General features: G+C 46.1%; 1 protein-coding gene across 3 annotated transcripts in view; it reads left to right on the top strand.

Moving 5' to 3' along the window:
* Positions 1–2,625: 2,625 nt before the first annotated feature.
* Positions 2,626–23,474, top strand: part of DCAF1 (DDB1 and CUL4 associated factor 1) — a 73,349-nt gene continuing 52,500 nt past the window's right edge. For 2 of the 3 annotated variants that reach the window (XM_082264934.1, XM_082264932.1), the window contains exons 1-7: positions 2,626–2,735; positions 16,261–16,372; positions 17,330–17,406; positions 17,579–17,652; positions 17,962–18,075; positions 18,229–18,366; positions 20,382–20,855. In XM_082264934.1, coding sequence (XP_082121060.1) covers positions 16,263–16,372; positions 17,330–17,406; positions 17,579–17,652; positions 17,962–18,075; positions 18,229–18,366; positions 20,382–20,855 — 987 coding nt within the window. In that variant the 5' untranslated portion in view covers positions 2,626–2,735; positions 16,261–16,262. Of the gene's footprint in view, positions 2,784–16,260; positions 16,373–17,329; positions 17,407–17,578; positions 17,653–17,961; positions 18,076–18,228; positions 18,367–20,381; positions 20,856–23,474 lie in introns of all 3 variants that reach the window. The other variant, XM_082264933.1, reaches the window with a different exon arrangement.

Raw genomic sequence — 23,474 nt, 5'->3', positions numbered from 1 at the left:
AAAAATGGCTAATTGGGCTCAATTTGGACATTTTCACTTAGGGGTGTACTCACTTTTGTTGCCAGCGGTTTAGACATTAATGGCTGTGTGTTGAGTTATTTTGAGGGGACTGCAAATTTACACTGTTATACAAGCTGTACACTCACTACTTTACATTGTAGCAAAGTGTCATTTCTTCAGTGTTGTCACATGAAAAGATAGAATAAAATATTTACAAAGATGTGAGGGGTGTACTTACTTTTGTGAGATACTGTAAGAACACAATAGTATCATATTTGATAAATGCAGCAAAAGGGGACAATCCAAAAAAAATGGATAGACCCCAAGAGATCTACGCTGAGGGATTGGTTTAATAGAATTGAGTACAAATGTAAAATGGAACATTTCGGCCGTAGCAGAGAGAACCAAATGAAGAGATTCTCTATTGTCTGGAAAATATGGGAAGAGATGAAGAAAACAAGGAAATACACAGAGATTTTGGGAAATATAGCCTAAGTGAGGTAGGAAGGGAAGGAGGTTTAGGAAAAGGAGAAAGGAGGTAATGATGGGAATGAAGGGTGGGGGGGGGGGGGGATTGGGAATTTATGTTTTTCTAATTTTGTATAAAGATTTTTAAAAATTCATTTTTTTTTCTTGCTTATGAAAAACCAAAGAAAGTATAAATATAAAAAATAAAAAATGATTGCATCCACTAATACCGATGCTGGGGGTTATTATTAGATCCACTGATACCAGTGCTGGGGGTTATTATTAGATCCACTGATACCAGTGCTGGGGGTTATTATTCTATCCACTGACACCAGTGCTGGGGGTTATTATTCTATCCACTGACACCAGTGCTGGGGGTTATTATTAGATCCACTGACACCATTGCTGGGGGTTATTATTCTATCCACTGACACCAGTGCTGGGGGTTATTATTGCATCCACTGATACCAGTGCTGGGGGTTATTATTGCATCCACTGATACCAGTGCTGGGGGTTATTATTGCATCCACTGACACCAGTGCTGGGGGTTATTATTGCATCCACTGATACCAGTGCTGGGGGTTATTATTGCATCCACTGATACCAGTGCTGGGGGTTATTATTGCATCCACTGACACCAATGTTGGGGGTTATTATTACATCCACTGATACCAGTGCTGGGGGTTATTATTGTATCCACTGACACCAATGTTGGGGGTTATTATTGTATCCACTGACACCAATGTTGGGGGTTATTATTGCATCCACTGACACCAGTGCTGGGGGTTATTATTGCATCCACTGACACCAGTGCTGGGGGTTATTATTACATCCACTGATACCAGTGCTGGGGGTTATTATTGTATCCACTGACACCAATGTTGGGGGTTATTATTGTATCCACTGACACCAGTGCTGGGGGTTATTATTATATCCACTGATACCAGTGCTGGGGGTTATTATTGTATCCACTGACACCAATGTTGGGGGTTATTATTGTATCCACTGACACCAATGTTGGGGGTTATTATTACATCCACTGATACCAGTGCTGGGGGTTATTATTACATCCACTGACACCAGTGCTGGGGGTTATTATTGTATCCACTGACACCAATGTTGGGGGTTATTATTACATCCACTGACACCAATGTTGGGGGTTATTATTGTATCCACTGACACCATTGCTGGGGGTTATTATTGCATCCACTGATACCAGTGCTGGGGGTTATTATTGCATCCACTGACACCAGTGCTGGGGGTTATTATTGCATCCACTGACACCAGTGCTGGGGGTTATTATTACATCCACTGATACCAGTGCTGGGGGTTATTATTGTATCCACTGACACCAATGTTGGGGGTTATTATTGTATCCACTGACACCAGTGCTGGGGGTTATTATTATATCCACTGATACCAGTGCTGGGGGTTATTATTGTATCCACTGACACCAATGTTGGGGGTTATTATTGTATCCACTGACACCAATGTTGGGGGTTATTATTACATCCACTGATACCAGTGCTGGGGGTTATTATTACATCCACTGACACCAGTGCTGGGGGTTATTATTGTATCCACTGACACCAATGTTGGGGGTTATTATTACATCCACTGACACCAATGTTGGGGGTTATTATTGTATCCACTGACACCATTGCTGGGGGTTATTATTGCATCCACTGATACCAGTGCTGGGGGTTATTATTGCATCCACTGACACCAGTGCTGGGGGTTATTATTGCATCCACTGACACCAGTGCTGGGGGTTATTATTGTTAAGGGGGCAGCAGTGAGACTGGGGGCGGTGCTTAGCTTGGTAGGCGGAGTCGGAGGAGGCAGCGCTGTCACTGATTGGCTGTATGGCCGGTACAATGCTGTCAGTGACATAGGCGGGGAGAGATGAACACGTGATCTGAGTGGCTCTTCAGGCAGCGCCTCCCCCTTCTCCGTTCCTGTCATTTCACCCACCAATCACAATCAAGTTCTCTTTATTCACCCTTCCCACCAGCATGGCAACCACCCCCTACAGCGGCTCACCCGCCAATCACAGTGAGCCTTCTCCTCAGCTTCTCACAAGATGGCCGCCGCGCGGACCTCGGCTACTACATTCCCCAGCATGCCTCGCGGCTTCGAGGGGGACTAGAGAGGGCGGAGCCCCGTGTGTGGAGGGAAAGGGAATGCGCGCGGGATAGTGACGTGTGAAGCGTGCGACGGAGAGCGTGAGAGAGCGTGAGAGACACAGAGAGAGCCGCGGGCCCGGGGTGAGAGACACCGAGCCGGACTGAGGGGAGGGACCGGGAGAGTCTGAGGTGACAGCCGGTGTGAGGAGGGAGAGGGACAATAGGAGGATACTGGGGGAGGAGGGGGTCCAATGTACAGAGAGGGGGGAGACTGACAGGTGAATAATACAGGCCATTATATAATGAGAGGATAGAAGATGATATGGGGGGGAGGAGGGACACCATGACATATATATATATATATATATATATATATATATATATATATATATATATAGAGACCACTGTATACAGAGAGGAGAGGAGGGGATAGACTGACCCCATATAATGTGAGGGAGATCAGTAAGGGGGGGGGGACAGCTGGTATTTGGGGGGGCAGGGAGGAGTTAGCTGGTATTTGGGGGGACAGGGAGGAGTTAGGTATTTGGGGGGACAGGGAGGAGTTAGGTATTTGGGGGGACAGGGAGGAGTTAGGTATTTGGGGGGACAGGGAGGAGTTAGGTATTTGGGGGGACAGGGAGGAGTTAGGTATTTGGGGGGACAGGGAGGAGTTAGGTATTTGGGGGGACAGGGAGGAGTTAGGTATTTGGGGGGACAGGGAGGAGTTAGGTATTTGGGGGGACAGGGAGGAGTTAGGTATTTGGGGGGACAGGGAGGAGTTGGCTGGTATTTGGGGGGACAGGGAGGAGTTGGCTGGTATTTGGGGGGACAGGGAGGAGTTGGCTGGTATTTGGGGGGACAGGGAGGAGTTGGCTGGTATTTGGGGGGACAGGGAGGAGTTGGCTGGTATTTGGGGGGACAGGGAGGAGTTGGCTGGTATTTGGGGGGACAGGGAGGAGTTAGCTGGTATTTGGGGGGAATAGAACATTGGGGGGGCTGAGGGGATGACACGCGCAGGGGTGGAGACAGCTGGTATTTGGGGGGGGCAGCACATGGGGTGAGACCTGTACAGGGGTAAAGAGATTACATGAGGGGAGGAGACAGCAGGACATGGGGGGGGGGGGGTGAGACCACTGTATAATGAAATAGGACGTTGGGGGAACGACACGCGTAGGGGAGGAGACAGCCGTTGTTTGGGGGGGACAGCACATGGTGTGGGACCTGTACCCGGGTATAGAGAGGATGTGAGGGGATGACACAGACAGGCAAGGAGACAGCTGGTGTTTGGGGGGGGGGGGACAGGACCTGGGGTGGGAACTGTACAGGGGTATAGAGAGCATGTGAGGGGACGACACGCGTAGGGGAGGAGACAGCCGATGTTTGGGGGGGGGGGCAGAACATGGGGTGGGACCTGTATAGAGAGGATGTGAGGGGCGACATGCACAAGGCATTTGCATCTTCACTTTTTGGACTGTTTGATTTAATGTCATGGACGTTTAATATCGTTGTTCACTGGTGATTCACTAGTTTAAATTTTGGATTTGCATTTTGTTTTTTATCATTTTGCTTTTCAGTATACAGTACCTTCCTTTGTTATTGGTGGTTTTATTTACACATCACTTTGTATGTTGTACCACATCATTTGGGCTAGCGCACCTGATTTTTTTCATACACACAAGGGAGGAGACAGCTGGTGTTTGGGGGGGGGGGATAGCACATGGGGTGGGACCTGTACAGGGGTATAGAGATTACATGAGGGGAGGAGACAGTAGGACATGGGGCGGGTGAGACCACCGTATAATGAAATAGGACGTTGGGGGAACGACACGCGTAGGGGAGGAGACAGCCGATATTTTGGGGGGGCAGAACATGGGGTGGGACATGTATAGAGAGGATGTGAGGGGCCGACATACATAAGGGAGGAGACAGCCGGTGTTTGGGGGGGGGGGGACAGCACATGGGGTGGGACCTGTACAGGGGTATAGAGATTACATGAGGGGAGGAGACAGTAGGACATGGGGCGGGTGAGACCACCGTATAATGAAATAGGACGTTGGGGGAACGACACGCGTAGGGGAGGAGACAGCCGGTGTTTAGGGATGATGGGACATGTGGTGGGACCTGTACAGGGGTATAGAGAGGACGTGAGAGGAGGACATGCACAGGGGAGGAGATAGCTGGTATTTAGGGACAACAGGACATGGGTTGGGCCCTGTACAGGGGTATAGAGGACGAAACACGCTGGGGGGGGAGACAGAACATGTGGTGGGACCTGTACAGGGGTAGAGAGATTACCTGAGGGGATGACACGTGCAGGAGAGCAGACAGATCGTGTTTGGGGGGACAGGACATGGGGTGGGACCTTTATAGTGGTATAGAGATGACGTAACGGGACGGCACAGGCAGGGGATGAGACAGTCAGTATTTGGGCAGACAGGACATGGGGTGGGACCTGTACAGGGGAATAGAGGGGACGACGCACAGGGGAGGAGAGAGCTGGTGTTTTTGGGGTGGGGGGGACCTGTACGGGGATATAGGGACGACATGCGCAGAGGAGGAGACAGTTGCAGAGTGAGAGACCAGCACTGGGGAGGGGGGCACAAAGCTATTGGGTGTGAGAGGACAGACTTTTACTGGGGTACAGGGGACAAAACCAGTGTGAGAGGACAGCCTGCTATTGTGGTACAGGGGACAAAACCAGTGTGAGAGGACAGCCTGCTACTGGGGTACAGGGGACAAAACCAGTGTGAGGACAGCCCGCTATTGGGGTACAGGGGACAAAACCAGTGTGAGAGGACAGCCCGCTACTGGGGTACAGGGGACAAAACCAGTGTGAGGACAGCCCGCTACTGGGGTACAGGGGACAAAACCAGTGTGAGAGGACAGCCCGCTACTGGGGTACAGGGGACAAAACCAGTGTGAGGACAGCCCGCTATTGGGGTACAGGGGACAAAACCAGTGTGAGAGGACAGCCCGCTACTGGGGTACAGGGGACAAAACCAGTGTGAGAGGACAGCCTGCTACTGGGGTACAGGGGACAAAACCAGTGTGAGGACAGCCCGCTACTGGGGTACAGGGGACAAAACCAGTGTGAGAGGACAGCCCGCTACTGGGGTACAGGGGACAAAACCAGTGTGAGGACAGCCCGCTACTGGGGTACAGGGGACAAAACCAGTGTGAGAGGACAGCCCGCTACTGGGGTACAGGGGACAAAACCAGTGTGAGAGGACAGCCCGCTACTGGGGTACAGGGGTACAGGGGACAAAACCAGTGTGAGGACAGCCTGCTACTGGGGTACAGGGGACAAAACCAGTGTGAGGACAGCCTGCTAATTGGGGTACAGGGGACAAAACCAGTGTGAGAAGACAGCCCGCTACTGGGGTACAGGGGACAAAACCAGTGTGAGAGGACAGCCTGCTACTGGGGTACAGGGGACAAAACCAATGAGGACAGCCTGCTATTGGGGTACAGGGGGAATAAACCAGTATGAGAGAACGGCTCGCTACTGGGGTACAGGGGACAAAACCAGTGTGAGAGGACAGCCCGCTACTGGGGTACAGGGGACAAAACCAGTGTGAGAGGACAGCCCGCTACTGGGGTACAGGGGACAAAACCAGTGTGAGGACAGCCCGCTACTGGGGTACAGGGGACAAAACCAGTGTGAGAGGACAGCCCGCTACTGGGGTACAGGGGACAAACGCTACTGGGGTACAGGGGACAAAACCAGTGTGAGAGGACAGCCCTCTACTGGGGTACAGGGGACAAAACCAGTGTGAGAGGACAGCCCGCTACAGGGGACAAAACCAGTGAGAGGGGACAGCCCGCAATTGGGGTACAGGGGACAAAACCAGTGAGAGGGGACAGCCCGCTATTGGGGTACAGGGGACAAAACCAGTGAGAGGGGACAGCTCGTTACTGGAGTAGAGCTCTCGGTGGAGATAGGCAGATGTGTTGTATGAGGGATCTCTATACAGATAGATATTGATAACTGTAAGCAGCTAATACAGGAAATAATATGTAGCGTGCCAGTTCCTTTTTATATATAAACCTTGCACTGCCATTTCTGCTGGACAGCTTGGCCCGTTTATAATTGCAGCCAAAGAAATACCAGGAATAAAAAAAAAAAAAAAGCTGATACAGAATGTTATCATTGCGAGAGTTATTAGCACAGAATATTACATAACTTCTTGTTTGTTTTTGAGTCTGACTCAGATATGTGATGCAAACTGTAATTGTTATTTCTTGTATTAATAATGACGGTGTGTTGGGAGGGGTGGTAATAATTTGGATTATTGTGTTGAGGATGATCTCTGCTGCCAATTGTGGATTTATATTTTAGCAATTCTTCGTTTCACAGTTGCTGCAGGAGCGGTGTTCTCTGTGCTGATTGGTTTGCTCTGTTTGTAGTTATGCATGCTGTGTGTCTCTGGGTTGTTGGATGCTTATTATGGTCTGTTATGGTTGTAGAAAAGATTTATTGAACAAATTTGTTCACACTGAATGTGTCACTATTTTACCATGGCTGTGCTTTCAAATGGAGGGAAAACGAAAGGACATTTTTTTTTTTTTTTTGGGGATATAGTAACCACCTAAAGTAAAACTAAAGGTAAACTTTTTTTTTTTTTTTTTTTTTAATTTGTTTTCTTTTTTTTTTTAATTTTTGTTTTTAATTTGTTTTCTTTTTTTTTTTTAATTTTTGTTTTTAATTTGTTTTTTTTTTTTTTTTTTTAATTATTATCTTTTTTTCTTTTTTTTATTTATTTTTTCTTTTTTTTATTTTATATAGTGGAGAGGGATTTGAACACTTTTTCGCTGTCTGTTCCCTCCTCCCCCCCCCCCCCCCCCCCGCTAGGGAGGTTCATCCTTTCTATTTGTCCTGCTTATCATTATGGAAAGTGAATATAAGAGGATCCCAAATTTTGGGTTGTCCCCAGAAAAGTAAAAGGGAATGAGACACTCCACCCCCCTACATACAGAGAGGACAGGACATATGGGGGGGGGGGTGAGACCCCCCCCCCCCCATATACAGGGAAATCGTCCAATGGGGACACTAGTTCTGGTGACCTTGGTGGTCCCCAAGAAATTCCCTTAATTTGCAGGGATTTTCTCTCACTTCCTGTTTGGCTGTGGGAGAGGAAGTGAAGTAAAATCTCTGCAATAGGGCACAGATGGTGAAAAACAAAATCTGACAGGGGATACAACCCTCCCTTAGGCCCCAGTTCATCAGTTCAGTCACGTCAAAATGTGTCCTTTTTTTCGTTCGATGAAAAATAGGGCATTCATCCGTTCAAAAAAAATGGACATTGACGGAAACGGATAAAAACGGATGTTAACTGATGATCATCGGTTGTCGTCTGTTTTACATAGAGATACATTGATGTCCGTTTTTTATCCGTCAACAGATGGATGAAAAATGGACAAAGGGGCCTTACTCTGCCCAAAACGGGGGGGGGGGGGGGAGGGTGTATGGGTTTCTTATAGTTCTACTTTAAGGACCAAGCCTTTTTCTAAGAGTCGGTTCACATAGAGGCGACGTGACTCCTTACTATTCCCATGCACCACAACTTCGGAGCGACTTGCAGGGACTTCACATAATGGAAGTCTATGCAAGTCGCTCTGAGGTCGCCCCGAAGTAGTACAGGAACCTTTTTTTTAAGTCGGAGCAACTTGTGTCGCTCCTATTAGAACGGGTCCTGTAGTGGTTAATGGACTGCGAGGGAGCGCGATGTTTAATGCTGACAAGTCGCGGCAGTGTGGACCGGCTCTTATGGCTGGAATACACGGGCCGAATATCGCCCGATCATTCGACCACCGACTTATGAAAAAGTGTTCCTTGGTCGAAAACGTTGCCAACATACACAGGCCGAATATCGCCCGATCGTTTGACCGCCGACCATTGAAAGTGCATGCGTGATGATGTTCTACAGATTTTAAATGAACGACCTTAACACCAACGTATAGAATATTGTTCGTTCGCAAACGAGAGGACAGAATTTTTCGTTTTTTTCAAATGGGATTTTTCGTTCGCAATATCGATATTGGTCACTGATGGCTGGGCATTAACGAGTAGAATATCGGCCGATCCTTCGCTGAACGGAAATTTTCGGCCGATTTTCTTATCGTGTATTCCGGCCATAAAACATGTTGTTTACTGTTTACAAGTAAAAATCGGTATATAACAAAAATTAAAAAAAAAAAAAGGAAAAAAAAAGCAGGGTTACAAAATAATTAAAAACAAAAAGCAAGGATACTAAAAAATGTAAATAAAAAAAAAGTTACAAGAAATGTTGCAACAAAATAAAATGATAAAAATTGAAAAGCCAAGCAAAGCCGAAACTCAGTACAGTATATGCAAATTTTAAGCAGTTCTTTTAGCTGACACCCACACCCCCCCCTCCCCCTCCCTACTGGTCCATCACTGTCAATGGGTGGGCTGAAAGGTGGAAAACGGTGGGCACAGACTGTTTATATTTCCATACCAGAACATTTGGGGATTTAATGGGCAATCTTTAATGAGGTGCAGTCATTTGGAGGTATTACTGTTCTTTACCAGCAGTATGGAACCTCTTGGATCACTTTTTAGAAGTGGTGGGAGGGCTAAATAGTCCCCCACCCACCCATAGTTTGGCACCATTCCACAAGCATGCGCAAATTTAAAACATGACATTTTATGAAAGAAGTTATGCTGAGTTACAAAAATAAATACCTAATTTACAAAAACAAATTGGGGTATATAGTGTTTGTTTTTTTTTTTTTGTTTTTTAAATTCAAGTGTAATTTTCCCCCAAAAAACTGCATTTAAAAAACCACTGCGCAAAAACCACATGACATTAAAAAATTGCAACGACCGCCATTTTATTGTCTAAGATCTCTTCAAAAAAAATTATTTACACACACACACACACACACACACACACACACACACACACACACACACACACACACACACACACACACACACACACACACACACACACACACACACACACACACACACACACACACACACACACACACACACACACACACACACACACACACACACACACACACACACACACACACACACACACACACACACACACACACACACACACACACACACACACACACACACACACACACACACACACACACACACACACACACACACACACACACACACACACACACACACACACACACACACACACACACACACACACACACACACACACACACACACACACACACACACACACACACACACACACACACACACACACACACACACACACACACACACACGAAAGTATTCAGACCCCCTTAAATTTTTCACTCTTTGTTATATTGCAGCCATTTGCTAAAATCATTTAAGTTCATTCTTCTTCCTCATGAATGTACACATAGCACCCCATACTGACAGAAAAACACAGAATTGTTGACATTGTTGCAGATTTATTAAAAAATAAAAACTGAAATATCACATGGTCCTAAGTATTCAGACCCTTTGCTCAGTATTTAGTAGAAGCCCCCTTTTGATCTAATACAGCCAGGAGTCTTTTTGGGAAAGATGCAACAAGTCTTTCACACCTGGATTTGGGGATCCTCTGCCATTCCTCCTTGCAGATCCTCTCCAGTTCTGTCAGGTTGGATGGTAAACGTTGGTGGACAGCCATTTTTAGGTCTCTCCAGAGATGCTCAATTGGGTTTAAGTCAGGGCTCTGGCTTGGCCATTCAAGAACAGTCACGGAGTTGTTGTAAAGCCACTCCTTCGTTATTTTAGCTGTGTGCTTAGGGTCATTGTCTTGTTGGAAGGTAAACCTTCGGCCCAGTCTGAGGTCCAGAGCACTCTGGAGAAGGTTTTTGTCCAGGATATCCCTGTACTTGGCCGCATTCATCTTTCACTCGATTGCAACCAATCGTCCTGTCCCTGCAGCTGAAAAACACCCCCACAGCATGATGCTGCCACCACCATGCTTCACTGTTGGGACTGTATTGGACAGGTGATGAGCAGTGCCTGGTTTTCTCCACACATACCGCTTAGAATTAAGGCCAAAAAGTTCTATTTTGGTCTCATCAGACCAGAGAATCTTATTTCTCACCATCTTGGAGTCCTTCAGGTGTTTTTTTAGCAAACTCCATGCGGGCTTTCATGTGTCTTACACTGAGGAGAGGCTTCCGTCTGCCCACTCTGCCATAAAGCCCCGACTGGTGGAGGGCTGCAGTGATGGTTGACTTTCTACAACTTTCTCCCATCTCCTGACTGCATCTCTGGAGCTCAGCCACAGTGATCTTTGGGTTCTTCTTTACCTCTCTCACCAAGGCTCTTCTCCCCCGATAGCTCAGTTTGGCCGGACGGCCAGCTCTAGGAAGGGTTCTGGTCGTCCCAAACGTCTTCCATTTGAGGATTATGGAGGCCACTGTGCTCTTAGGAACCTTAAGTGCAGCAGAAATCTTTTTGTAACCTTGGCCAGATCTGTGCCTTGCCACAATTCTGTCTCTGAGCTCTTCAGGCAGTTCCTTTGACCTCATGATTCTCATTTGCTCTGACATGCATTGTGATCTGGAAGGTCTTATATAGACAGGTGTGTGGCTTTCCTAATCAAGTCCAATCAGTATACAGTGTAATCAAAAACAGCTGGACTCAAATGAAGGTGTAGAACCATCTCAAGGATGATCAGAAGAAATGGAAAGCACCTGAGTTAAATATATGAGTGTCACAGCAAAGGGTCTGAATACTTAGGACCATGTGATATTTCAGTTTTTCTTTTTTAATAAATCTGCAACAATGTCAACAATTCTGTGTTTTTCTGTCAGTATGGGGTGCTATGTGTACATTCATGAGGAAGAAGAATGAACCTAAATGATTTTAGCAAATGGCTGCAATATAACAAAGAGTGAAAAATTTAAGGGGGTCTGAATACTTTCCGTACCCACTGTATATAAAAAAATTTTTTGCAGAGATCTTAGAAAATAAAATGGCGGGCGTTGCAGGTTTTTTTTTTTTTGTGTGTGTGTGTGTGTATATATATATATATATTTTTTATTTATATTTTTTAAAATATTTGGCAGTTCCAAGTAATTTTCTAGCAAAAATTTTATTTTTTTTTTTCCTGCAGGAGATCAAATAGGAAAATGTAAAACTCCTGCAAGTATGAAAACTTGTAAAATCTATATTTCAGCAGATCTAAAAATAGATGTCCTTCTGTAGTAAAGCCCCCCCCCCCCCCTTTTCACATTCCCCCAGTGGGATATTCATAAGTATGTAGAGGCGCGGGGGGGGGGGGGCGCAGTGCCCATGCTGTGTCCTGCTGGGACAGTTCAGTCATTATGCTGCATCTGTTGTCATTGTCGGACATGAATTGCATGAAACATTCTTACCTGACATCTGAACAATAACAGCTTTCTCAGAGCTATAGACCCATCATTGTAATATGTGGGAGCAACTGCCCCCCCCCCCTCTGCTGACCTCTCTGGGAGGTAATAGTAGTACCTCTTTGGTGCGCAGGGTGCCTGTGTTGTACATTGGACAGCAGTGACTGCAGTAGAGTCTGTTAGGTGTTGTACACACGGGCTTCAGCTTGTACAACAGCAGTGTGTGCAACAACATTTTACAAAGTATTTGCATCCCCCCCTTCCCATAGGATGAATCCCAATTCCCCCCCCCCCCCCCAACCTATTCTAGCAGGCGTCGGCAGGGTGAGGGAGATGCTGCTCTCCCTTCTGGGGAATGAACACAGAGGCGATGTGTATTACGTCACTTTTGCGTATAGCTGTCATTTTTCCCGGCTGCTGTGACTGAGGCAGAAGCTAATGGAGAATGAAATGTGCTGCATTAGCTTCATTGGAGTGCATGGGAGACCTCGGGGGGGGGGGGGGGCCTACTCAATAAAGAGAGCCTGTCATTACAGTATGCTGTCACACACTACGGGGGCTGTCGGCCTTGTATATGATAGCAGTAAAGTTAAATAAAAAAAAAAAAAAAAAAGCACATACAGTACGCATAAACACTAGTTGGGCACACATTTAACCCTTTGATCACCCTAGATGTTTAACCCCTTCCCAGCCAGTTGTAAACGTCCAGTGGGCAAGTGTTTATAAACAATGTTACTTTGTATTTGTCTATCTCCTCTGATCAAGGTCTATTAATAATGTCACTTTGTATCGCTCTATCTCCATCTGAGCAATGTTTATAAACGCTGTGACGTCCTTTTTTGCAGCAGCTTCTACAATGGCTGTATTTACACAGAAGTTGTCATATAGAGTGGAGGGGGTGGATTGGGGGGATGGCAGTGGGGCACAACACAGGATCTGCTGCACACACCCTGTGTACTTTGAGGTTGTTTAGCTGTGTCAAGTGCACCCACTGTCCACAAATGGTTGAGGTTCAGGGCTTCACTCTTATCCCTTCTTCCCTGCTCCGTGTATTACTAAATTACTATTACCTAGATATCAGTTTGGTGGTTGTGGGTTTGCTCGGGGTCACTGGATCACTCGATCTCATTATTTTCTAAACACTGGTACCTGACAAGCATGCATTGGTGGCATCTTGTGTATGAACCTTATCAGTATTACACAGTAACCCGGTACTCGGCGTTATCTAGTGGGAAAGTGAACTGGGACATGTCGGGGGAGTCATGCATTGTTCACTACAAACACCAGCAAATGCCACAACTTTTTTTTTTTTTTAACAGAAGCAAATGCCCCCAACTTTAATTCATGGGGGTGATTGTAAAAGTTTTTTTCCTTCGTTGCTTCCCCTGTGTACAGAAAGTGTAGAATAAACCCCAGCACATTCCTCTCCTGGAAGTTGCAGGCCAGTAGTAGGTAGAGTATGTTAGTGTAATGTAAACCTTTTTTTCCTTTCGGTCTGCTGATTGTACCTTTTTTTGAGGAATGGCGCCCTCCCCCCCCCCCCCCCCCCCACCGACGCCGGCGTTTGGGCGCCCCCCCCCCCCCCCGCCGGCGTTGGGGCGCCCTTCCCCCCCACCGACGCCGGGGCGCCCTTCCCCCCCACCGACGCCGGCGCGCCCTTCCCCCCCCCCCCACCGACGCCGGCGTTGGGGCGCCCTTCCTCAAGGATGTGACCAATGATTGGCTGTCACAGTGGTCACATGATTGGAAGCTATTCCCACCAGCTACCAAATCAGTGGCGATGGAGAGCTGCCTTTGACAGCTCAGTCTCTGTGCTGGGAGTGCGCTCTCAGCATGAAAAGTTCGGCACCTCCCACCAACGACCCCAACGCTGGGGCGCCCCATCGCTCCCACCACCGACCCCAAGGCTGGGGCGCCCCAGCGTTGGGGTTGTTGGTGGGATTAATGGGGCGCCCCAGCACAGAGACTGAGCGGTCAAAGGCGGCTCTCTGTCCGCACTGATTTGGTAGCTGGTGGGAATCGCTTCCAATCATGTGACCATTGTGACAGCCAATCATTGGTCACATCCTTGAGCTCACTGCTCTCCCTCTCTCTCTGTGCAGAGAAGCTGGTGTTGTCTTTGCCCCACCCTATCCCAGTTTAGACTGCTGGGCCCCTCCCACAGTTTTGCCCTCTGCACAGGCTATATATAGCGCACTGCTACTTTTGAGGCAATATCTGGGTTTGCAAATGTGTATTTAATGAGTGGATTTATATCTTTCTTACTATTGAGGACTATAATTTGCGTTTTTTTATATTTTGTGCTCGTGGTCCAGCCTCTAAACTGCAGGTGTTGAACGTTTCACTTGATCAGCCTAAAATTTTCAGAGATCTGAGCAGCATTGTTTAGGGCCTGAAAAATTTGTGTAAAGAGCCTTGCATTATCTGCACATTACGCAATTCTTCCTCAGCCAGCAGGGAGAGCGTGCTTTCACTGCATGGCTCCCTCTGAAGGACATGGCCAGCGATGTTCTCTCTGTATAGTTTTACTAAAGTGAACACTGAGCTCATTCTGATCTGTGTGGAAGAAAGAAATGGGCGGATGGACGGTCTGTGCTGCATGATTTGTGTGTAACAAAACTCTGAGCCAGTTGTTTCCTGTTCATAGACTGGAAGTCCATCTGTTTTGCAATGTAAAATAAATAATGTGTCCATAACACAAATGATGCAATCACTTTATAGTGAAATAAATGCAGGGGAGTTGATGTTCTCTCCACCTGAATGCACACACATAGTACTGAAGGCTCTTCTACAGTTCAATTGTATTGAAGCAGTACTCAATCTCCCCCCCCCCCCCCACACTTACCTGTAGTGCTCTTCAAAGCACATTCTCACCTGCACAGTGCACCCATTTGTCCCACTGGAATCTGCTGCTCTGGTGCCACACAGTGGGGCCCACTCTGCCATCTTGGTACTTTTCAGCCGGCTGCTTCTTCTGGGTGCAAAGGCCAACGCCAGAACCTGCTGGCCTCTGGGTGTGCGATTTTGTAAAAAATAACAAAGATGTCTATATTTACCTGCTCTGTGTAATGAAATTGGACAGAGTGGCTGCGGACCAACTTTTCTTGGCCCCACCTCTTTGTCCAGTGCCCCCATAGGAAGCCTGCGTCCCATGGTGGCACGTGTGTGTGTGTGTTCACTTCCGAGCCCCGCTGCTGCGTCCAATGACAAAGCAGGACTTGGCTCCACCCCCACTCCCTCATCACTGGCTTTGATTGACAGCACTGGGAGCCAATGTCCCCAAAAAATCCCAATAATCGTATTTTGATTGGTTTGCGCAAAAGTTATTGTCTACAAACTAGGGGAAAGATTTTTCATTTTTTTTTTTTTATTTTTACTAGTAATGGCGGCGATCGCCTTTTTTTTTTTTTTTTTTTTTTTTTTTTTTTTTTGCGGGACTGCAACATTGCGGCGGACAGATCGGACCCTTAACTGACATTTTTTACACTTTTTGGGGGAACCAGTGACCTTAAAAAAAAAAAAATCTCTAAGCGTATTTTGATCAGTTTGCTCAAAAGTTATTGCGCCTACTAACTACGGGAAAGATTTAAATTTTATTTTTTTTTACTAGTAATGGTGCAGCGATCAGCGATTTTTTTTTTTTTTTTTTTTTTTTTTTTTTTTTTTTTTTATTTTTTATTTTTATTTTTTTTTTGTGACTGCGACATTGCGGCAGACAGATCGAACCCCTAACTGCCATTTTTACACTTTTGGGGGGACCAGTGACGTTACTACAGTAATCAGTGCTATAAATATGCAGTTACTGTAATAATGACACTGGCAGGGAAGGGGTTAACCCAGGGGTGATCAAAGGGTTAAGTGTGAGCCTAGGGGGTGTTTTCTAACTGTATGGGGGGAGGGACTTGTGAAATGAACACAGAGACATGTGATCCTAAATAGGAGGAATACAGGGAGCTCTGTGTTCATTCCAGAGAGAATGGTCTGTTTGCAACAGGAGAATGTCCTTCTCTCTCCCCGGGGAGCGATTGCGAGCGTCGGCCCCATGGATCGGCTTACCCGCTTCCTAATGGGGGAGGGCGTGCTCCCGCAAACCGCCGTACAGGTTCGGCGGTTCGCAGCCTAGCCAGCCTGCCGCAGGATATCTGCGGAGGGCGGTCGGCAAGTGGCAATGTTTATTTGTAACAAGTATTTCTAATGGGTTTATATACTTTAAAGAATGATTATAGAATATTCCCATGACCTCCCAGTGACTTTCTTGATGCAACATCATTTTTTACACATGTATTGTATTGTTTTTTTTCGTTCCTAGACATGGCGTCCGCGGGGACATTTGTGGACTCCAAGTCCGAGCTGACAGCCCTGCTGGAGCAGTGGGAGAGCGGACATGGCGGAGGTCAGGACATGGTCCCAATACTAACCAGGTGAGAAGGAAAGTCAGACCCAGGAAAATATTCCACATTCCTAGGATGCAGATTTGTTCTTTTAAGTTGTAGAATACGTTCTAGTTTAGGCCCCTTTCACACATACGGATCATTCATTTCGTCTGTTTTTCGTCTGTTTTTCGTCTGTTTTTCGTCTGTTTTTTCGTCTGTTTTTTCGTCTGTTTTTTCGTCTGTTTTTTCGTCTGTTTTTTCGTCTGTTTTTTCGTCTGTTTTTTCGTCTGTTTTTTCGTCTGTTTTTTCGTCTGTTTTTTCGTCTGTTTTTTCGTCTGTTTTTTCGTCTGTTTTTTCGTCTGTTTTTTCGTCTGTTTTTTCGTCTGTTTTTTCGTCTGTTTTCAGAAGAAAAATATGGCTTTCATCCGTTCAAAAAAACGGATATTGACAGAAGCGGATGTGAACGGATGATCATCCATTGTCATCCGTTTTTCCATAGGAATGCATTGATGTCTGTTTTTTTCATCTGTCAACAGATGGATGAAAAACGGACAAACGGTCTGTATGTGTGAAAGGGGCCTAAAGCAGGCCATACACGATGCGAATTTTCGAACGATTTATCGTGCGATAAACGCAAGCAGGACTCGTGGTGTACATCATGCGAGTGTACCATCAATGTGATCCGAAAATCGTACTTCCAAACACTATTTTTTGTGCCCTTTTAACCACACCTCTACTGGACACACCCCCTACTGTTCTGTGTTTTGTTAGGTGAAATCATACAACTCCCCCCATTAATGATACGAAATTTGGCCAATTTTTGCAAAAAACCAACATGTTTGATATGTCAATTTTTGCTGTCGTACGAAAATCGCATGTTGCACATACCACACTAACGATACGAAAATCGTTTGAATTCACTGGCAATTTCGATTTTCGGATGAAATTTGCATCGTGTATGGCCTGCTTTAGTCTTTAATGTCTCTCTCTCTCTCTCTTTCCCAGGATGGCTGAGCTGATCGAGAAGGAGACGGAGGAATATCGTAAAGGTGACCCCGACCCCTTCGATGACCGGCACCCAGGTAAGTAAATGGATTCTTGCGTCCTATTGACGCGAAGTGCACTTTTATACCCAGTATTCTGAATTGTCTGAGAATATACACAACTTTTCCTGGAAGGATCATACCTTTTTTATATGGTTTTATAATTGATTACATAGTCAGTCCATTTTTTTTTTTTTTTTTTTTTTTGCAGGACGGGCAAACCCCGATTGCATGCTGGGACACCTTCTACGCATTCTCTTTAAAAATGATGACTTCATGAATGCAGTAAGTTTATGGCTTTGTTCCTTTTTTTTATTTAACAAAGAAAATGTATGTCTGGGCAAAATATAAACATGTGCAGTACATCTCTCCAATACATCCACATTTCTCCCCTCGCTGCCCAGGGGGGTTAGACCCTGTGTAGTGTGTGTATATTTATAGTTGTGTGAGGCAGTTCAAGAGTTTGGTAGATACCAAACCACTGCAAATATCAAGAATCTCGCCCCAATCCTCCAACCCCCTACTTTTTTTTTTTTTTTTAATGTGCCTGCTGCTTCCATATTGTCTGCACCTTTCATATTGTTTTCTGTTTAGCTGGTGAACGCCTACGTCATGACCAGTCGGGAGCATCCTCTGAACACGGCAGCCTGTCGGCTTTTGCTCGATATCATGCCGGGTCTGGAAACAGCCGTGGTGTTCCAGGAGAAGGTGGGTCTATCTGCAAAGTTGGGGTATAAAATTTCCTTCTGATAACTCTTTAGACAGTAATTTAATTTTTTTTTTTTTTTTTTTTTTATTTACTGTGTGTGATATATAAAAATTTTTCCCCATAAAAACGTAATCCTGCCTGCTTGCTGTTAGGAAGGGATCATGGAAAATCTCTTCAAGTGGGCTCGTGAAGCAGAACAGCCCCTGCGCACCTACGCCATAGGACTGCTGGGGGGAGCCATGGAGAACCAGGATATTGCTGCAAATTACCGCGATGAGAACTCACAGCTGGTAAGGCCTGTGTATTGTTCATTTTAACAGATATGTACAGATATTTGGGTGTATAATTGGCGGTGATCTGCAAAGGAACTTTTGGAGTTGCCTTAATGCTGAACTTTACCCATAACAAATTGATTATTTTCTTTAGCAAGGAAATCACATTAACCAGGAGCACATTAGCAAGGATTCCACATTAATAATGATGCTACCAAGATTAGTGTGTGCTGTAAATTACCTCCAGCATTGCTCCTGTCTCTTCTTGCTGGCAGCGGCCATTTTACTGAAGCCCAGAGCCATTGAACAGCAGTAAATCTTTAGGCTGTTAGCAGATCGGCCTCTACAAATTCTGCACAGTCCTCTAAAAATTACAGACCTACTGCATGTGCAGAGCAGGGTGAGACAACGTATTACTGGATTTTAACCACTTTACCACCGGAGGATTTTGCTGTCTTACGTCCAGGCCACTTTTTGCGATTCGGCACTGTGCAACTTTAACTGACAATTGCGCGGTCGTGCAATGCCGTACCCAAACGAAATTTGCGTCCTTTTTTTCCCACAAACAGAGCTTTCTTTTGGTGGTATTTGATCACCTGTGCGATTTTTTTACTTTTTGCGCTATAAACAAAAAAAGAGCGTAAATTTTGAAAAAATAACTATTTTTCAAATTTTTTTTATATGAAATTCCCCCCAAAAAAATTTAAAAATCTAAATTTTTTTTAAATTTTTGGCCAATTTGTTTTCTGCTACCTATGTTTGGTAAAAAAAAATCACAATAAGCGTATTTTGATTGGTTTGTGCAAAAGTTATTGCATTTACTAACTAAGGGAAAGATTTCTGTCATTTTTGGTGTTTTTTTTTTTTTAACGAGTAATGGCGGCGATGTGCGATTTTTTTTTTTTTTTTTTTTTTTTTTTTTTTTTTTTTTTTTTTTTGCGGGACTGCGACATTGCGGCGGACAGATCGGACCCTTGACTGACATTTTTGACACTTTTGGGGGTACCAGTGACATTACTACAGTAATCAGTGCTATACGCTGTCAGCCAGCGGCAGCTGCAGGGGAGAGGAGGGATCGCCGACGCCGACAGTGACTGAACAGTCAATGCAGCCTATGGGTGACGCTGCTGCTCTCTCCTCCTATCAGCATGTACCTTGTTAGCACATAGTCACTGCAGTACACCTGACTAGTTGCTTGTACTGCTTCTCTTTCCTACAGTGTTCTATTTCAAATGCTGCTTTATGCTTAGCCAACACCTCCTTAGACCCAGGCTTGTCTGTCTGGACAGACCTGGCACCATCCACAGGCAGCTTCACTCTTCAATAGGACGAGAGAAGTTGAATCCTGCATAATTTTATTTAAACTTATTGCAGTATTGAAGTGTAAAAAGATGAGTTATTCACATACACCGGGCTCAGGGAATCGAACACTGACTGAGGAAACATTGAAGAAGCGAGGAGGTATAGCTAGGACTAACCAGGGGTGTCCAAACTATGGCCCTCCAGCTGTTCAGGAAGTAAAATTCCCATGAGGCATTGTAAATCTCTGATATTCAGAGACATAACTAGGCATGATGGGAATTGTAGTTCCTGAACAGCTGGAGGGCCATAGTTTGGACATAGCTGGACTAAACTAGCACCTACAGTAAACAGGACAGGAAACAGGTTGTAGTGGCAAGTAACCACCACTAGATGTCAGCATATTACAGAAAAATAACCTCATGCAGTTCAATACAAGCCGTAAAAAGTACATAAAAGTGGGACAGAACACCCAGTCTGAGCTCTGCCGTACAACAAGTCCAATTTGGGTACTGGTTGTATTGAAAGAAATACATTTTTGGGGTCTATTCACATCTTCTTATGTGCTTTTAACACAAAAATATTCAGTAAATAAAATGATGGCTGCCTTGTAATAGATGTGGGGGGGGGGGGGGGGGTCATTCTGTTGGGATCTAGCATGGTAATGCACACCAGGATTAGTATTTTCTGTTGTTTGGTTTTTTTTTGTGAACCTCTCTGCTTTTCATTTCCAGGTTGCTCTCGTTCTGCGCCGGCTACACGAGCTCCAGTCTAAAGAAGCCTCTCCTAGGCAGGAAATTCGCCGCCAAAGCCCCCGTAAACCTCTAGGTGAGCCGCTCCTTCCGCTGGACGAAGAGGCAGTGGACATGGACTACGGCGAAAACATGGTGGTAGACGTAAGAGCTAAAGATGGGGAAGCTGACCTCTCCTTCCAGACGGAGGTCTCCCCGAGACTGGGAATCCTCGTCAACTCCGATGGCACCGGACCGCCGCGGAGAACAAAAATGGATCTGGATAGCCATCGTAAGGTGAAACAGAAACTGTGCTTCTCGGAGGTGGAGCGAGCGACCAGCGAATTATCCAACAGCAGCTGGTCAGAGATGTCTCCCTGGGTTATAGGGACCAGTTATAGCCTGTCCCCTCTCACTCCGGGCATAGAACAGAGGCTCATCCTGCAATACCTGACCCCGCTGGGAGAGTATCAAGAGGTGAGTGAAAGGCACACATCCTAAAAATGGGAGGGGAGGTTTTGGGCACCAAAATATGAGACCTGCATAGAGTTTAAAGGTAAGTCACTTGAGATGAATGGAAGGTGCCATTGGGGGGGGGGGGGGGTATATTTGCTAAAACTGTGGAGTGCAAAATATGGTGCAGCTCTGCATAGAAACCAATTAGCTTCCAGTTTTTTTTTTTTTTTTGTCAAAGCTTAACCAGTTCTTGACCGGAAGGTTTTGCACCCTTAATGACCAGGCCATTTTTTGCGATTCGGCGCTGCATTATTTAACGTAAAATTGTGCGGCCGTGCGACACTGTACAAGAAAAAAGATGCATGTCCTTTTTCCCACAAATAGAGCTTTCTTTTGGTGGTTTTTGATCATCTGTGCAATTTTTTTTTTTTTTTTCTTCTCTCCACACATTTAAAAAATCATTTTAGGCCTGAAGATTCCACAAAACCCCCAAACATTCTATATTCTCTAAAAGCAGACACCCTAAAGCAGTGGTCCTCAACTCCGGTCCTCGGGGCCCACTAACAGGCCAGTTTTTGAATATTACCTTGGGGAGATGCAGACTAGAATACTGCAATCACTGAGCAGCAAATGAGATTAACTGTGATGTAAATCTTGCAAACCTAGCCTGTTGGTGGGTCCCGAGGACCGGAGTTGAGGACCACTGCCCTAGAGAATAAAATGTTGGTAGTTTAAAATTTTTTGTATCCCACGATATTACCGCAATAAACTACACGGTAAAATATAAAAGATGAGGTTGCACCGAAATGAGTACCCAACATGTCAAACCTTAAATTTGTGTGCACCCATAAAATGGCAACTAATGTCACTACTAGTGATCGACCAATATCGTTTTTTTACCGCCGATACCGATATTTTGGTCATCGGATATCGATATCTGCCGATATTTTCGGACATTACATTTTTTTTTTTTTTAAATGTCTACAGGTACTGTGGTGTAGGGATCTGGAGGTCTAAAAGACCCCAAACCCCTCCTCTGCACTTAAAAACATTCAAAACCCAAGTTTGGCTGTTTTGAATGCTGTAAGTTTTTGAATTCGGCGCCGCCAGTACCTGGAATTCATGTCATGAATTCAAAGAAATGGAGACTCGGTCAGACAGCGGCGGTGCAGATGGAGACTCGGTCAGACGGCGGCGGTGCAGGTAGGATGCCCGGGTCTCCTGGTGGGACAAGAGACCCAGGCGGGTCGCAGAAGGTCGTCCCCTCCCACTCCTTGGAATGACAGCCGAGCGGCTTCTCAGCCGCATCGGTTGTCATTACAAGACAGCCGACTGTCGGCTATGGACGCCGGTAGCGGGTTGATGGCTCTAGCTGCGGGCATCACTCCGGTACAGCACTTTCCCGAAATATCGGTAAATCAAAAGGCCGATTCCGATATATCGGGCAAAGTGCATATCGGCCCTCGATATATCGGCTTTGCCGATAATCGGTCGATCCCTAGTGACCAATGTTCCCTCTAATTTTTTACTGGGCTGAGCAAATAAAAAAATTTCTGAGCGCAGTGCTCCCCAACCTTTTTATCGCCGCGGACCGGTCAACGTTTGATCATTTTTCTGTGGCCCCCAATCAATGCAGAGTGCCCACAGCATTGCCCCCAATCAATGCAGAGTGCCCACAGCATTGCCCCCAATCAATGCAGAGTGCCATAGCATTGCCCCCAATCAATGCAGAGTACTACAGCATTGCCCCCAATCAATGCAGAGTACTACAGCATTGCCCCCAATCAATGTAGAGATGCCAGCGTGCCCCTTTTCAATGTAGAGGTGCCAGTGTGCCCCCTTTCAATGTAGAGATGCCAGTGTGCCACCTTTCAATGTAGAGATGCCAGTGTGCCACCTTTCAATGTAGAGATGCCAGTGTGCCCCCTTTCAATGTAGAGATGCCAGTGTGCCCCCTTTCAATGTAGAGATGCCAGCGTGCCACCTTTCAATGTAGAGATGCCAGTGTGCCCCCTTTCAATGTAGAGATGCCAGCGTGCCACCTTTCAATGTAGAGATGCCAGCGTGCCCCCTTTCAATGTAGAGATGCCAGTGTGCCCCCTTTCAATGTAGAGATGCCAGTGTGCCCCCTTTCAATGTAGAGATGCCAGTGTGCCACCTTTCAATGTAGAGATGCCAGTGTGCCCCCTTTCAATGTAGAGATGCCAGTGTGCCCCCTTTCAATGTAGAGACTCTTCAGTCCCGAGTCTAGTAATGGTTCTGCCATTTTTTCAGTTTTTAATTAATGCAGAGTGCCCACAGCATTGTCCCCAAATCAATGTAGAGATGCCAGTGTTCCCCCCCCCCCGTGCACTTACCTCATGGTCACGGGCGGCAGCTTCTCTTCAGTTCATTCCCCGGCTTCCTGCCTCTCCTCAGTCCTCCTGACTCCCCGAGTCCCGGCGCCTCTTCCTCGGCCAATGGCATGAAGTTGGCCTTTCGGCCAATCAGGAAGCGGGAGGACCCGCTCCCTGATTGGCCAGGAGGAGGATCCGTGTGACAATAGCGAATTTTCATTCGCTATTGTCACACAATGGGCGTGCTCTCGCGGCGCACGCTCTGCTACACGGCCGCCACGTCTGCGGCTGCGCGGTTTGAATA

This window comes from Pelophylax lessonae, assembly GCF_965119305.1.
Source record: "Pelophylax lessonae genome assembly, chromosome: 8".
NCBI lineage: Eukaryota > Metazoa > Chordata > Amphibia > Anura > Ranidae > Pelophylax > Pelophylax lessonae.
The sequence above is the reverse complement of the archived record's forward strand: the minus strand, read 5'-3'. Positions and strand labels throughout refer to the sequence as shown.